Source organism: Callithrix jacchus, chromosome X (genome assembly GCF_049354715.1).
Source record: "Callithrix jacchus isolate 240 chromosome X, calJac240_pri, whole genome shotgun sequence".
In the NCBI taxonomy this organism is placed as follows: domain Eukaryota; kingdom Metazoa; phylum Chordata; class Mammalia; order Primates; family Cebidae; genus Callithrix; species Callithrix jacchus.
This window is the reverse complement of record NC_133524.1, coordinates 67,575,001-67,590,910: the sequence shown is the minus strand read 5'-3', so window position 1 is coordinate 67,590,910 and position 15,910 is coordinate 67,575,001. Positions and strand designations below refer to the sequence as shown.

The window sequence follows — 15,910 nt, the reverse complement described above, 5'->3', positions numbered from 1 at the left end:
TCACGGCCATTGGCTTGGCACCGACGCCTGGGCGTGGTCACGCCCCCTCGGCCCCCTCCTGGCAGCTCGCGCTGCTCCTGGTGCTCAGAGCGATCCCATGACCGTTCCAGTGGGGTCATGGGGTGGAGACAGGGATGGCCACTGACCGTGTCAGAGAGAAGTGGGGGTCAGTGTAGGGGAAAACATCGGCTAAGTGTACTGTAAACACAGCGAACGGGTGGGGGAAGGGAAGGCCATTCTCAGTAGTTCCATGGCCCTCCAGTTGGAGGAAATAGGCAAGAGATCACCAGGCACGTCTGAACAAGCCGATTTATTAGAGTGTTACAGTGGGGGCTCCCACACAGACGGGCACCAGAGCAAGCTCCTCAGCTCCCCTGGTCTCCCTCCGCCTCCAAAGGCTTCTGGCTCTCCTCCTCGCCTTTCCGTGTGAACTCCTCAATGACTATGTCCTCAGAGCTTGCAGAAGCAGCAAAAGAGAATGCAGGGTTAGGAACCCCTTTCTGGGTGTCCTCGGTGTCCACTGGTTTTTCTTGATCCCAGAAAATTGATCGCCTCCTTTCTTTCTAGCTAGGCCCCCTCACCCGCTCTTGATGCCCCCCATCTTTCATCACCCACTCTGGCTTGTTTCCTTTCATTCCCACCCAAATTTCCCAGCACTAGATTTTCCCAGGAGCACTGGAAGGGAGATAAGGATGAGGAGTGGGAAGGCAGAAGGTATCAAAGAATGAAAGACGAAAGGGACCGGAAGGTGGGGCATGCAGAAAGGGAACAGGGGGCCTATGAAAAACGCCGAAGTGTGACATGAAGCTAAGCCGTATGTTTACCCTGGACCTGTATTTAAAGCACCAATGGAAAGGATTTTCACATTTCCATTGTCATAACATGGAGAGCGGCAATGGGAAGAGGGGAATGGGGCTTCCAAGTCTCTCCTATGCCATTTACCTAGCGGCCTCTGCAGCAAGCATGGAGAGGGAGGGGAAAAAAATGGAGCTGAAGCTGATTCGGGGTTCTTCAGTTCCCTGAAGAAGTATCTTTACCCTTTTCCCTCCCTTTCCAATCCTTCCTCCCCAGCACACAGGACACACACACTTTCCCTGAAAACCTAGATACCCAGCCTGCCTATTGCTATTCCATCCACAGCCAAACTGCTCGTCTCCAAGTCATCAGATCAGAATGCCTTGGACCTCAGCCCTCAGGAAAACCCTTCCTCTGAGTTTCTCCTGATCACTCACCATGAGATGGCTTCGGGTGGATCAGGACCAAAGGTAGCTCCACACCAACATCACTGCAAGGATCCCAATGTGGAGTGACATCTCATCTCTCTACAAGCCCAACCCTTGAACCTCCCTCTCTTAGATATCCAGTCTTCGGATGCCCTCAGACGCTCCCTTGTCCACCTCTTCTTGCTCTTGTCCCCCCACCCCACAGTCTCTTACCTGGCTGTCAGGTCTCCTAGGATGCTGTTGGTAGAATGACACCCAACATTATTAGCAGCAAATAGAGAAGGGGCAACATAGTTTTAATAGGGAATGATGGATCATAAACCCTAATGAGCCAAGTACAGAATGCTTTTCTGGAAGGGAAAGTGACTCGTTCGCTGAGCTCACAGGTTTGGGAACCTGGTCTGTGAGAAGGGGTGAAGAATGGTTTGATTGGGTCAATCTAACTGGGAGAAAAAGGGAGACGAAAAGCCCTTAACTCCTTAGCCCATGCCCAGACAGACCCAGAACCCTCACTTACCCGCCACAGGACACCATCAGGTTGACTCTGACTTTGTAGGACACCAGGATCCCCAGCAACTCTTTGTCCATTCCTGGTCTAATACTGGAGGGTGTAGTATTCATTTGGGGGTGTGTAGGGGCATTAGGAGAATTCATTCAGTCCCCAGTTTCTTCTCATGCGTTCCCATCACCACACCGTATAACATTTAGTCTTCTCCCAGAATATCTCCCAGGCTCTAGGCTCTCCTCCCCATGGAGACCACATTTCTCTCCCTAACATTCAGTTTTACCATGTCACCCTCTGCTCAAGAGCCTACCTTTTGAATACAACAACTACTCTGCCTGATTTTCAAGACCCTAACAATCTTGCCCTATCTAGCCTCTCTAACCTTTTCTGTCCTAACTGCTGGATGCAACCTAAGCAGACCCATCTTCTCTCTGTGATCAGAACATGCCATGTGGATTCCCTTCCTCTAGCCTTTGCCCATGCTGTGTTCCCAGTATATAATGCTCCCTTTCTTTTCCTGTTGGTAACCAGATCCTTCACATATTTCAAGATCTAGCTCGTTCTACCTCCTCCAGGGAGCTTGGGAGAAATCTCATCATTGCTCTGTGCTGCTGATCCCTTACATATAAACGAATGCTGCTTGGATGATTTCTAAGGATATTTGCAGCGATAGTAGTCTATAGCTGCTTGATTGGTAAGCCATGGTGGGAGATGGAGGGTTCACACTTAAAAGATGCTGGCAGGTGATTTTTGCTGGGAGACAGATGTAAGGCTACGGCCTCTGAGGGACAGGACCAAGTGAATGACTTCCTAGGATTCTATTAATTTCTGTTGCATCCTTTTCCTTTGGTGTCCTCCTTTTTCTCCATTTCTCATCTCCTAGGCTTCTACTGCATTTTCATCTTCTCTAGAGATTAGATAACGTAGAGATCGCAATATTCAGAGCCGGAGGACATGTGCTAAAATCCTGTCTGACTCTACCTTTTATCAGCCATGCCATCTTAAACCCGTTTCTTCTTCTTTCTGAGATTTAGGGTCCTTAAATGTCACCGGGAGTAAGATCATCTATCCAGGCTATAGTGTGATTCTCACAAAGATGACCCATTACATATGTAGGACATCAGTGAACTGTGAAATCTTATACAACGTAAGGATTGTTCTTCTCTCCGTGTTTTCCTTTCTTTCCACCACTGACCTAAGCCTGCCGTTGGTCCCTTGGGCATTATTGAGCTTGCTGCTGGCCCTGGATCCTGGAGAGGTTTGTGAGTACTGCCCTAGAGACAGTTTAAAAACAGGTAGGCTTCACTGAAAATGAAACCTCGGAGCTGTATACATAGCATGTGGAATGGTCGAGGGGTAGGAAATGGAGCCTGAGAGTTACATTTGAGCTTACATTGTGCTAGAGGCCAGGTTGGTATCCTCATGCTTGAGTTTCCCATCCAGTGCCAGGCCCCGTTTCTGGCAGCTGGCAGCCAGGATTGGGGTTACTGCAAAGCTTTGGGAGAAGTTGGAATTAGCAGCTACCGTCTCCCTTTGAAAGATGAACAAGAGAAGGATTTAGACTGGGTTTGCCTACTAAGTACACTTTCACTCCCAAGAGTATCTTGTACCAGATTGTACAAGAACCTACTGGAGTATCCCAGAGACGTAACATGTTTAACTGTGAAGACTGGGAGAAATTCATTCAGATGGGAAATGCTTATGCTTCTGCCCTCGCTCAGCATTGTGATGGGACTCCTGGGGGTAAGGTTTGTCCCCTCCATCCCTTTGTCTTGGGAATCCCTCCCATTCTGTACTATAACCTTCATCTTGAATTTCCCCATTCTTTGGAACTTCCCTCCCTTTTGTTCTTCCCACCTTCTCACCCACCTAGGGACCTCTTCCCAACACCCCACCCTTTGGCTCTTTGAGCCCAGCCCCAGTGCCAGCTCACGTGAATTCCTGAATGAACACAGTCTTGGAGTACTTGTCTAGGGAATACAGGACAACATCAGTGACCTGGTCGACTGAACAAGCCGGGAAAAGCACGTGATTATAATCAATCAGTCATGTTTGAGACCCCAGCTTACTGTCCTTAGAGGTGACCTTACACAGGTACACAGGTACACTATACGTCATGCAGCATGATGTGGTTAGCGACAAAATGAGACGTGCATTTTGACAGGTGTGTGATTGAGGGAAAGCTTAGAGGAATGCACACAGGTAATTGGGGCAGAATTGTGGAAAAAGACCCGTGGCTTTGGGACCAGGTGCAGAGGGATGGGAAAAGAAACTCACCGGAAATCTTGATTTTTTTGATGACCTTGTTGGTGGAGTTGTTGATAGAAACATTGACAGAGATGGGTTCCCCGTGGTAGTGAACCTAAAGCAGAAGGAGGGACCCACGTCAAGGCTGGAGGAAGAATGCACAGATGGAGACCTATAAACCCTGTTTCCTTAGCACTCTTGCCACCCTGGCTCCCATCTCTGTTTGCCCAAGTAGGAAATCAGTGAAGAAAGGGCATCAGAGGGCGTGCTGGGGTAGGAGGCAGGAAGTGCGGGTCACAAACCTCCCTGTCCATCCAGGCCTGGAGTTGTAGGGGCTGAGCTGACAGAAGGAAGCGACGGACGGTCTGGGCTGAGGGGCCAGGGCCTGCCTCCGGTGGCGCAAATTGTACTTTCCGGATAACCAGTCGCACATAGTCTCTGAGCAGAGACCAACAGATCAGCCAAACATCTTCCTTTCAGACCCACAGACCTCTCCCATGCCACCCCCATAGCCCAACCCTTGCTTAAGAATGGGAATAGAGGAAGCCCGCCCCCGCCCCCGCCTCAGAGAACTCCTCTAGACCCTTAATGTAATATGTAGACCAAAGGTTGGTAAACTATGGCCCACTGGCCAAATCTGGCCTGTTGCCTGTTTTCCTATGGTCCAGGAACTGAGAATGGTTATATTATATTTGTCAATGGTTGAAAGAAATCAAGGAACAATAGTATTTTACAACATATGAATATTACACGAAATTCAAATTTCAGTGTCCATAAAGTTCTATCGGACACACAGCCACACTCACTCATTTCTGTACATCCTGTGGCTGCTTTTGTGCTACAACAGCAGAGTTGGGCGGTCGCAACAGAGACTACACGGCCCACAAAACACAAATAGTTATTTTTTGGACCTTACACAAAAGTTTGCTGACCCTTGCTGTAGAGCAAGAAGAGAAGTCAGAGGGGACTGAGAAACGGGCATCACTGGTGGCGACGATGCTCTGGGGGTTGGAAGTGGGGCTCTTTCTGTCACCAGAGCAGGATCTATTTCCTAGGAGGGGCTGAAGGCAGGGACTTTGACACAGAACCAGAGAATACCTCTTGGAAACTGTCTCCTCCGGGTTTTCAGCACAGAAACTCTTCACTTCAAAGTCAATCCCACAGGGCTGGAAAGGGACAGGGGCAAAGAGAGCTCATTTCCAGTGCTGTCCTCCCTTCCCCATGGGCCTATAAGAAAATGCCTGACCACCTCCCTTAGCTGTCCATTTCTCTGCATTCTTGACTGTTTGTCCCACTGTTCCTCTACCCTGGCACTACCATCTATCCCTCTTTCGTAGAACCCAGTCCTCCGTCCTCACCTTGCCTGCATCTTCAGGACCTGGCTGTAGTGTCACAGAACAGGGCAGGTTGGTCACCATCTAGGGGACAAAAAGGAGGTCAGGAAAGATGTAGAAAAAAAAAATTCAAATCAATACAAAAAAAAATAGGGACCCCTCTCCCTTGTTTCCCTTCTTGAACTCCCTCTCTTAATCTTCCCTGGAAACCTTGCCTGCCCAGGGCTTGGGGTCAGTACCTGCAGGGTAAAGGGGTAGGCATTGTCCCCTAGCTTGTGCAGCAGTCGCTCCTGTAGGACTGTGAGTGGCCCCTGAGGGCTGGTGGATTCAGCTGGGACCACTTGCAGGGTCTGAACATACAGGTCTTTCCTGAATGTCAGACCAATCACATCCAAGTCATCACGGCCATAGCGAAAGGCACATGTCAACATGACAAATACTGCAGGCAAAGGAGGAAGAGAGTGTCCTGGAGACTGGAGTTCAAGACCAGTCTGGCCAATATGGTGAAAACCCATCTCTACTAAAATACAAAAATTTGTCAGGCATGTTGTTGTACACCTATAATTCCAGCCTGTCAGGCAGCTGAGGCAGAATAATTTCTCAAACCTGGGAGGCGGGGGATGCAGTGACCTGAGTTTGCCCCATTGCACTCCTGCCTGGGCGACAGAGCAATATTCTGCCTCAAAAAAAAAAAAAGTAAGAGAGAGAGAGAAAGAAAGAGAGAAGCTATTGAAGAAACAAATCTAGCTGCAGAATGATAGTCACAGTATGCTACCAGTTATATAAAGTTTAAAATAATGTAGGAAAATATCAAAGTTGATCATAGACACATAAATATGGAGTACAAGAATGGAGCCATTGAGAGAATAAACATCAAATTCAGGATAGTGGTTATCTGTGGAGGGAGGAGAGCAGGAGGACAAGGAGTAGGGAGGGAGGAAGTTAAACTGGATCAGAGAAGGACACACAGGAGGCTTTAGTTTGTTTCTGTCATTCTTATTAAAGCCTGGTGATTTTTACAGCATATTCCTGACATAATTCTCTATGCCTGAAATATTTTATCAGGAAAAAGAGAAACAATAATACTTAGGGTCAGAACACCTGGACTTGAATAGGATTTGCACAAACCCCTTGAGTTCTCCACGTCTCAGTTACTACACCTGTCAAGAATAGGACCGCTCTAGTAGCTCTATATATTCTATTTAGACCTCCAAATAACCCTCTGACGTGTTATTATCTCCACTTTACAGGTACGAAAAGGGAGCTCAGTGCTGTGAAGCAATGGCTCAGGATTTCAACTCAGGCTTGTCTGTCTCCAACGTCCAGGCTCATAGGTATTTAACTTAACTCATAAGACAGTTGTGAGAAGTTGATGTATAAGAAATCCCTTTGCAGGCAGGGCACAGAGGCTCACTCCTGTAATTCCAGCACTTTGGGAGGCCAAGTTGGGTGGATCGCCCAAGGACAGGAATTCAATTTCAGTCTGGCCAATATGGTAAAATCTGCCTCTAGTAAAAACACAAAAATTAACCAGGCGTGGTGGTGGGTGCCTGTAGTCTCAGCTACTTGGGAGGCTGAGGCAGGAGAATCACTTGAACCCAGGAGGCGGAAGTTGCAGTGAGCTGAGATGGCGCCACTGCACTCTAGCCTGGGCAACAGAGCAAGACTTCATGTCAAAAAAAGAAAAAAGAAATACTTTTGGAAACTTCAAATAATGTAGACGTGGATATTGATGATGATGATGGGAATACTGACAGAAATGGAAAAGTATAATTGAACTCATACTTTGTAACTGGCATCTAAGATTTGAAAGAAATCAAGTGAGAGGCAGATAGAAAGCCTCCGAAAAGGGCTAATGTAATATAGAATGGAGTAGGGAGGGCTATCTGTCCATGTACAGGGTGACAGAGGTTGAGGCAAGTAAAGATGTAGAACACGAATGGGCTACGTCTTATTTCTATCAGGGGCTGTGACCCAAAGGAAAGAAAACTACCAACAGCAGTACTTGAGTAGAAAGCAACTTGTTTTAGTATTTTTCAGAACTCAAAACATCAAACACCAGATTATTTTCTTTTAAAATTGAGAATGACGAAAATGAACCTATATTCAAAAGATACAGCAAAGCCTGAAAGTATTGATAATATCCATGTTTATAAGGGCTAGGGCAATATGGACAGCCTCATGCACTGCAGGAGGGAGATTTAATTGGCATAAGCATTTTAGAGGGCACTTTGACAACAGGTATAGAAAGCTTTAAAAGTGGTGAATCCCTTTTGGCCATTAATTTCTCTTCTAGGCATTTCGCCTAAAGAAATAATTGAACTATATAAAAAGGATGTGTATTACAGGGCTTCATGGTATTCCTATACAATATAATACTAGGCAACTTAAAAAGTTATGGATTTTTATATACCGATACAGATTTAAAGGATTATAAAATATTATTTATAGTATAGCATTTTTAATGAAAATATAGATGTTTGCATAGAAAATATGAATAAATAAGATGAAAAATATTATTAGCGATTAAAGATGGCAAGGTTAGTCTCTTCTTCATCTATGTTTTTAATTTCTACAATGGAGACAAACCTAGTAATTTTCAAAAGATACAAAAAATAGATTTATCTTGGTTCTCAATTATGGCCAATTATAGTGGGAGAAAAAAGAAAGGGAAATAAGGGATAAAGGAAAGCAGAAAGACAGAAAGGGAAAAAGGAGAGGAAAAGAGGTGGCTGGAAGGAGGCAGGTGAGAGAAGAAATGAAAGAGATGAGGAATGAGACAGAAAAAAGATCAGGATGAGCGAGGCAGAAGGGGATCTAGTAGTCCCTGAGGTAAGGATATTAATCAGATGACTTGTTCTTGGAATCGCTTGCTATTCCTGTGTAGGGAGGGCAGCAGACTAAGACATCAACTGCATCTTGCAACTCCTACCCCCCACTGAGGCTGTAATTGGCTTTCTAGCAGTTTAGAATTATCCTTTTGTTTTGCGTGCTAAGAAATTGCTTGTTTTTATTTCCTTTCAAAAGTCAGTATCTATTCTAAAGTTATTAGTTTATACTTGTGTTTATTCTACAAAAAATATGTTAATTGTCTGAACATCAGAAGAGACAAATCAAAGTTCCAAAATAGTGAATCATGTTCCACAGATAACTACCATTTATATCTGTTGTGTTTGCTTCCCAACTTTGTCTGTTGCTATAATTGAACACAAGGCCACCTTAGGTATTTTTTACTTTGCTCTCATTACCCTTTTGAAGTTAAACTTTGTATTTTGAGATCATTGTGGAGCCGCATGCAATTGTAGAAAATAATACAGTGACGGATTCCAGGTAGATTTTTGTTGAACAACAATTTGTTCACATCACCACATATACTACTGCCCTGTCACTGGCCTTTATCACTCCACAGTACAGAGTAAGCATATTTTACATCCACAAATGTATCTTGATAGAAAAACACATTAGGAAATATGATACAAACAAGACAATCTTCATAGAGGTAACAAAACATATTGAAAAACTAAGAATAAACAAGAAATATGCACAATTTAGCCGGGTGCGGTGGCTCACACCTGTAATCCCAGCACTTTGGGAGGCTGAGGTGGGTGGATCACCTGAGATCAGGAGTTTGAGACCAGCCTGACCAACATAGAGAAAACCCCATCTCTACTAAATATACAAAATTAGCTGAGTGTGGTGGCGCATGCCTGTAATCCCAGTTACTCGGGAGGCTGAGGCAGGAGAATTGCTTGAACCCAGGAGGCGGAGGTTGCGGTGAGCCGAGATCCTGCCATTGCACTCCAGACTGGGCAACAAGAGCAAAATTCCATCTCAAAAAAAAAAAAGAAAAAGAAAAAGAAAGAGATATGCGCAACTTAAATGAAAAGTAATATAAAACTCTACTAAGGGGACGTAAAGGAAGATTAGAATAAAAGGAAAAATGCATTATCTTCCTAGAACAACATATATGTTTTAACTAAAGATTTCTTTCCATAGCTTGTGAGGATTTTATAGAAATGTGAAAAAAATGATTTCTGTTTTAGAAATATAGAATACTTGGGAACCTTAAATAAGTTGGTTAATTTGTGAGTCTATCCCAAAGTTCCTCTAATATTTCAAATTGACTAGATTGCTTTTTGACACTGCTTAATCTGAGAGATTTAGGCTACTTTATTCTCCAATATCTAATGGTTATATCTGAACTAGTATTCATCAACCCATTCAGGGCCTTTTTCAAATTAAACCCAATTTTCATTCTAGTCAGATCACAGTGGAGTTAATCCATAGTGAGAATTAAAAGGGAAAAAACAGCAGCAAAAAAAAAAAAAAAAAAAAAATTCAGCGTAATCTTGATCTGTAGTGCTGCTTCCAGAGTAATGTTTCTTACTGTTACTTCTTATGGTTGTTATTTTGTTTCTTTGTTTGGGATTTTTTTCTTGAATAAAAGGTCAGGCAGTTTCCTAACACAAAAAAGGAAGATGGAAAGATATATATCAGAGGTTGCAAAATGGCAGCCTGAAGGTCACATGTAGCCAACAGAAAAAAAAGCGGGGTTGGGGGTTTAATCTATCCAGGCTTCTAAAGTCTTTTAGTGAGTTGCCAACATTTGAAAATCAGGGAATTTGCATTAAAATATGGATTTCTGGCTTATTGGATTACATCATAGGCAGTCTAAGATTCAGATAAATAACCAAGCAGCGGCACCACCAATAATAATAGAGAAAATTCAAAATTTTGAAAGAAGCTATTTTAATTTCAGCACATGTGAATTCTGTATAATTTTGAAAAATAAATTTTAATTTATGCTTTAGATATTTAATTGGACTATTATTTGGGTAAGGGGCACCATAATCTTTTCATATTTTGAGCTTCATTTACAGTTTCTAGTTAACAATTAGAAAATTCGGCCACACTGGGCTGGAATTCCCAGTTGTCAGCCTTCACCAGACAAAGCATTCACATTTCCTGCCACTTTCTGGTTATCTTATACATTTCTGGTGCAATCCACTCATTGGGTTACCTGTCTGAAACATACAAGACCAACAAGGATTTCCACTTACACTTTCGACCTTCTAAGTACTCAGGATCAACCAGGACTACACCATCTGCGGAGAGAGGGACAGACAGCACCCTGGTCAGGAAAAACTCTCAGACAATGAAATAGAAGATGATCCCTGAAATGGTTCTTCCCATTCTTCCCTTTAATTGGCCTCCTTTTCTGCGCGGTCTTTCCTGGACTTTCTTTTACTCCCTAGTTTCCATTTTTCTTTCCCCAGGCTTCCCCTTTTTGGACTCACTGACCAATGGGTTCCACTGTGTCCACATGGTCCACGAAGTCCCGTTTCCCCAGGTAGATGGAGAGCTGTTGTGGAACAACCTCCCATGTTATTCTCACAATCATTTTTGAATGGATTCCCCTGAAACCCCCAACCCAGACCCCTGACCTTGAAGGATGTACCCACCTATCCCTTTTGCCCTCTCATTTACCCAGCTGGGCCAGGTTCTCTCACCTTCCCATTGGAGCTGGTCTTCTTAAACACCCTATGGGAAGAAAACCAGAAAGAGGATAGAGAGGAGAATTGGAAGAGCAGGGAAGAGGAAATAAGGGAAGTGGGGAGAAAAAGAAATATTCTTAGGATTAGGAGAAGAGACTCCAGGAGCATAGGATGGGGCAAAGCTAGAGGTAATTGGGGTAGAATCCAAGGACACAAATTAGGGAGAGATTGGAAATCCTTCTATCCCAAAGGCAAGTACTTGAATGGTGATAGGGAGCAATTCACAGGTTTAGAGGATTAGGAGTTCTTACTTGGACATGTTGGCTATATAGTTGATGTTGAGCCTTTTCTAGGAAGAGGGAAAGAAGAAAGGCTCAATCATTTCATCTCTATTCTTCTCATCCCACTCCAGCATACCATCCATATACACCTAGTGTGATGTAACCTTTCCTCAGACAGACACCTCACCCACATCAAGTACCTCCTGTTTTCCCTTGAGCCAAGGGTACTTCTTTAGCCTTCTTCAGCCATATTCTTGCCCATCTTGGTCAAAAGGGAAAAAAAAACCTTCCCACTTTGTACAAATCATTGAATAACCATACTATCTATTCTCCAGAAAGGGTCAAACTTCCTAGAATGGCTGGGGAACTCTTGAGAGCCTTCAGAGAGAAGGAACTTCTCTGGAAAGGGGCTGGACAGAGGCTTCCATCCAGAAAAGTATAATAAAAATGTGTTTCTTGGTCTGTATGAGGGTAGACATCCCCTAGCACACAAGGCATGTTTGCTGGATACATGAATGAATGAATGAACAAATGAATGGATTCTGTCTACTTCTGCTCCTGCAATGGATCCTGAGTCTGAGTTCACCTCATAATGGCCTTGACTCTCAACAAAGAAGGGATAAAGGCGTGGGAGATAAGGGGTTGGTGCCTTCATGCTCTCAGTTTTTGGTGACAGAAGTCTCTATGGAGGTTGAAAGTCCTCCTTGAACCAATTCATCCCTCTCATTCCCTTCCCTAGATTTTCCCGTCCTCATCCCCATCCAGGTCCCCAGGGGCTAGGCCTTGGGGTGGGAATCCTTAGAGACAGGGAGATGTCTCTAGTGCTTCCCTTTGATGCTTACTGAGTCTGGCCCAGGGTGTGAGCTTAGGGGAGCTTTCAGAGGTCTTTGGAGGGTCTCTAGGCCTGAATGTCTATAGGCTATGTCAGGAAGAGTGTCCCTCAACTGCTGCCTAATATATTAAAGGGGATGCTAAGAACAAGGGACATAGGGCTTCATATAGGCTAGAAGTAGAGGGCTTTGGAATATTACCTGGGGAGAGAGATCAAGTTCACATCAGTCTCCAGCTCTGGTTGCTATGCTTGCCTCCCCAGCCTCTTATACACACAGTCCTCTGAGTGTTTTGATTGGTGGGGGTCATCAGAAAAGAATAGGGTTCTTTGCGGCAGAGGGGGTTGTGGGGCGGCATGAAACACTGCTATAAATAGCTCAGGTGCCAAGAGTTTGGAAAGCAGATTAGTGCCTAAAAGATTAGTGGCTAAAAGATTAGCAGGCTATTGCTGCTGGGACAGAGTGGGGGTAGGAGGTTGATTCTGATGATGTTAAAGGCAGGGGAGTTTGAGAAAGGTAACTTCAGGATTTTGGCCTTGTGAGGCCTTGAACCTGAGAACTTGGGTCAAAGTGGAGTTAAAGATCTTAAAGGTGAAGTATGGTGAGGGGTTGAAATGGGAGGGCTCAAAGTATAGGACTTTGTGTTTTTGAAAGGAATACTTGTGTGACACTCCAATCTCTGTATCAGCGGCTCCAGGCCACACAAAAGCCACAGGTATAGGAAAGAGTACCTTGTCCCCAGGCCCCCACCGCTTGGGACCTTGGACTCTTGAAGCTGATGTTTAGAAACCCTGATTATCCCAGCTTATGTGCACAGCAGGAGTCAATCTCCTGTAGGTAGTGGGGGCAGGAGTGGTGGAGGGGAAGCTGAGTGCATTGAGCTGTGTGTGCAAATGTCTGTGAGCCTTGAACTTCTTTTCTCGTTGGAGAGGAAGGTAATATAAGATTCCCAGCCCAGGGACAGGTTCTTCTGGCAGGGCATGCATGTGGAGGGAATAGGCAATTGACATCTGTATCACCCCACCTAGGATAAACCTCCTCACCTCCGCTCTTGACTCTATCAAATCCCTGAAACTAAGTCCATGCTCTAAGCAGCTTCTCTTGCCTCATATGACCGCTCATGGAATTAGAGATATTTCTGTCTCTGCAGCTGCCAGGACCCCCACAGTGGTAACAAGAAAGTAATCTTCCTTTCTTGACTGTCCTACCCATAGGGCCCAGGCTCAGGCTTCATGGGCATAGAGAATGTATTGACAGACTCTGCAAGCTCTGAGTGTTCAGGACTCTGATCCCCTTCACCTCCCCTTACAGCTGGCTGGCCATTACTTATCTATAGACACAGCCCTCAATCCCAGCCCCCACAATGCAGTGTCCATTCCTCAGAGGATGGCTTTGGCTATGGCTCAGAGGGCTGGGCACAGCCTTCCCTAACTCCTGCCCCTCACTGAAGGCTCTGGACAGCTGTCCCATATTCTCTTTGCACAGTTCACAGTGTCAGCCCCTGCCATTCCTAGCCAATATGCATCTCAGGGCCTTGTTGTTTAGTTACTATAACTCTCTCCTTCTCAGGAGCTTTCAGGTAGTACGAGAAGCCCAGATTCTGCAGGTACCATAGTGGGATAGAAACTAATGCTGGACATACAGGAAAGGCTCATATACATGCCAAGGCTGAGAGGAAGGTGAAAAGTCAGAATGAATGTACTTTTCATGCCAGACATGGCAATATTCAATGGCAGGAGAGGAAGGCTTCTCTTCTTGTATGCTCATTTTTATCATCCAGGAAACCTTTCCCAGAATCTCTAGAATAACTGGTGGTCAGCCCATTTTTGTCTTTAGACCCACACTCTAAGCTCCTACCTCCCTTTTAAGTACTCGGTCCCTCTTATCCTTTCTTTCTACTCAGATCCATGGGCCTCTCAGTAGGAAGAGAGTAGATCTGCTAGGTCTTTAACTCTTTTACATTATTATGACAGAACATAAATCATTACTCTTTTCCAGAAGTTTGTGCATTTCTTGACTGAGGTAAAATGCACAAATCTTAACTGCAGTTCAGTGAATTTTTACCTATTGTGGCAGGCTGAATTATGTCCCACAAAGATGTCAGGTCTTAATTCTGGGAACTGATGAATGTCACCTTATATGAAAAAGAGACTTTGCAGATGTGAATAAATTAAGGATCTTGAAATGGGGAGATTATTCTGGATTATCCAGGTGGGCCCTAATGTTATCACTAGTCTCTGTGAGAGAGGGGCAGAGAGAGATTTGACTCAGAGATAGGAGGCAATATGGGGTCTGAAGCAAGATGCTAGGCCACTGGCTTTGAAGATGGAGGAAGGGGCCATGAGCCAAGGAATGCAAGGAATACAGCTCTAGAAGCTGGAAAAGACAAGGAAATCAATTCTCCCCTGAAGTCTCTCATGGCCACAAGATGGCTGTTCCTGCTCAGGCATGGCCCTGCTGAAACCTTGATTTTGGCCCATTGAAACTGATTTTGAACTTCTGACCTCCAGAATTGTAAGAGAAGAACTGTGTATTGTTTTGTCACCAAGCCTATGGTAATTTGTTACAGCATCCATAGGAGATTAATACACCTGTATAAACGCACATATAGCAACCACACAGGTTAAGATATAGAACATTTCCATCTCCCCAGAAGATTTCTTTGTGCCTCTTTCCAGTTGGCTTTGGGATTCCTAAGCTTCCCAAAGAGAACTATGTCGTTTCACTTTGACCTGGAATACTTGCATTTTACAAGGATGCGACAGTAAGAAGGCAAAGAAATGAATCCCTATTGGAGTTTCTGGCCCCTATAATACAATGGTGGGAGAAATATTTTTAGGTCCTTACCCACCTCATTCTGTACTACGCGGACGATATCTCTAACCAGACCTTCCATTTAGAAAATGATGATCAGATCTCTACATGAGGAAGGGGTGGGTTACTTAGTAAAAGGTTGTAGTAGACAGAATTCCTTACCAACTCAATAGTCATCCCTCTCTTCCTCCTTGTGGAAAGAATCCCCATTTTAAGATATTTCACCCTCCTATGCATGGGTCTGTGCTCCTCTGTGCCAGCCATGGTCATTTTATCCCCCTTGCCAGTGATCGGCTTAGTTATAGGCATGATGAAATTCAGGCCACTGTTATGTGAGAGGAGGTATGCTGGAAAGATTCTGGGAAAGGTTTCTTGAATGATAAAAATAAGCATAGAGGAATAGGCGCTCCTCTTTTACCATTGAATATTGCCATGTCTGGAAACAATGCCTGAACAGCAATAGGCACCTTGTGACCATGAAAGCTGCTAAACAACATGCCGAGATTTGCCAATCAGAAAGATGGAAAGAATCAGGATTTTTTAAATGACATTGTTGAACTGCCGAATTAATCAGCTCCAAAGCCACCCACTACTGAACTTTTATGCAAGATAATATATTCCCTTTTTTAAAAACAGTCATCTAAGTTGGGATTTTCTGTTATTGCAACTGAAAACAGAGCAAAAGATTCAAGTGGGATGTGGATGAGGCATTAGCTCAGTGGGGGAGGATGGAAAGGCGATAGATGGATAAATGGTAGAAACAGATTTCCTGTGTTGTCCTAGGTGCTAAGCAAAGTAGTCCTGGTTTCCACTCTAAGGTTGTTAACAGCCTTGCTGGAGACAAAGTTGAGCATTTAGAAAGACAAAAAGGGCACACTACAGAGAATACATACAGATAAAGCTAACTTGGGTACAATGATATGGAGACAGTCACTTCCCCATGATTTTATTAGTAAGTTTAGACATCCAGGGCTTCACATCACTACTCTTTTCTGTCAAGGTTGAGTGGCTTTCTTGTTCCACTTACTCTCAGCAGGTAATTCCATTTATTCACTTCATAAAGAAAACTCAGCCAATTGGAGTGGACCTCACACCTTCCAAATACACCTATATTTTAATTCTCAGTAACAACGAGGGCACTCTTATGGGTTTCTTACATGCATTGCTTCATTGTTTTTTCA

At 44.3% G+C, this 15,910-nt stretch overlaps 1 protein-coding gene across 2 annotated transcripts; it reads right to left on the bottom strand.

The window, feature by feature from the left end:
• Positions 1-295: 295 nt before the first annotated feature.
• On the bottom strand, positions 296-12,155 carry ARR3 (arrestin 3). 2 transcript variants are annotated; one of them, XM_002762962.6, is made up of 17 exons: positions 12,117-12,155; positions 11,116-11,153; positions 10,820-10,850; positions 10,611-10,671; positions 10,370-10,414; positions 5,549-5,748; positions 5,334-5,393; positions 5,074-5,141; positions 4,278-4,413; positions 4,006-4,090; positions 3,662-3,734; positions 3,122-3,259; positions 1,741-1,824; positions 1,437-1,460; positions 1,233-1,285; positions 943-952; positions 296-456 (listed from the first exon to the last, which is right to left on the bottom strand). In XM_002762962.6, exons 2-17 carry the CDS (start codon positions 11,121-11,123, stop codon positions 366-368), a joined length of 1,167 nt encoding a protein of 388 aa, XP_002763008.1. In that variant the 5' UTR covers positions 11,124-11,153; positions 12,117-12,155; the 3' UTR covers positions 296-365. The 2 variants fall into 2 exon arrangements, with proteins under 2 accessions (XP_002763008.1, XP_054107119.1); XM_054251144.2 differs by lacking the exon at positions 943-952.
• Positions 12,156-15,910: the final 3,755 nt, after the last annotated feature.

Bases quoted from the DNA above. Each gene is read 5' to 3' on its own strand.
- ARR3 (XM_002762962.6), bottom strand. The intron at 10,415-10,610 runs GTCAGTGAGTCC...CTCTCTCCGCAG, and splicing joins GGACACAGTGGAACCCATTG to ATGGTGTAGTCCTGGTTGAT. The intron at 1,461-1,740 runs GTAAGTGAGGGT...TTCTACCAACAG, and splicing joins CTGATGGTGTCCTGTGGCGG to CATCCTAGGAGACCTGACAG.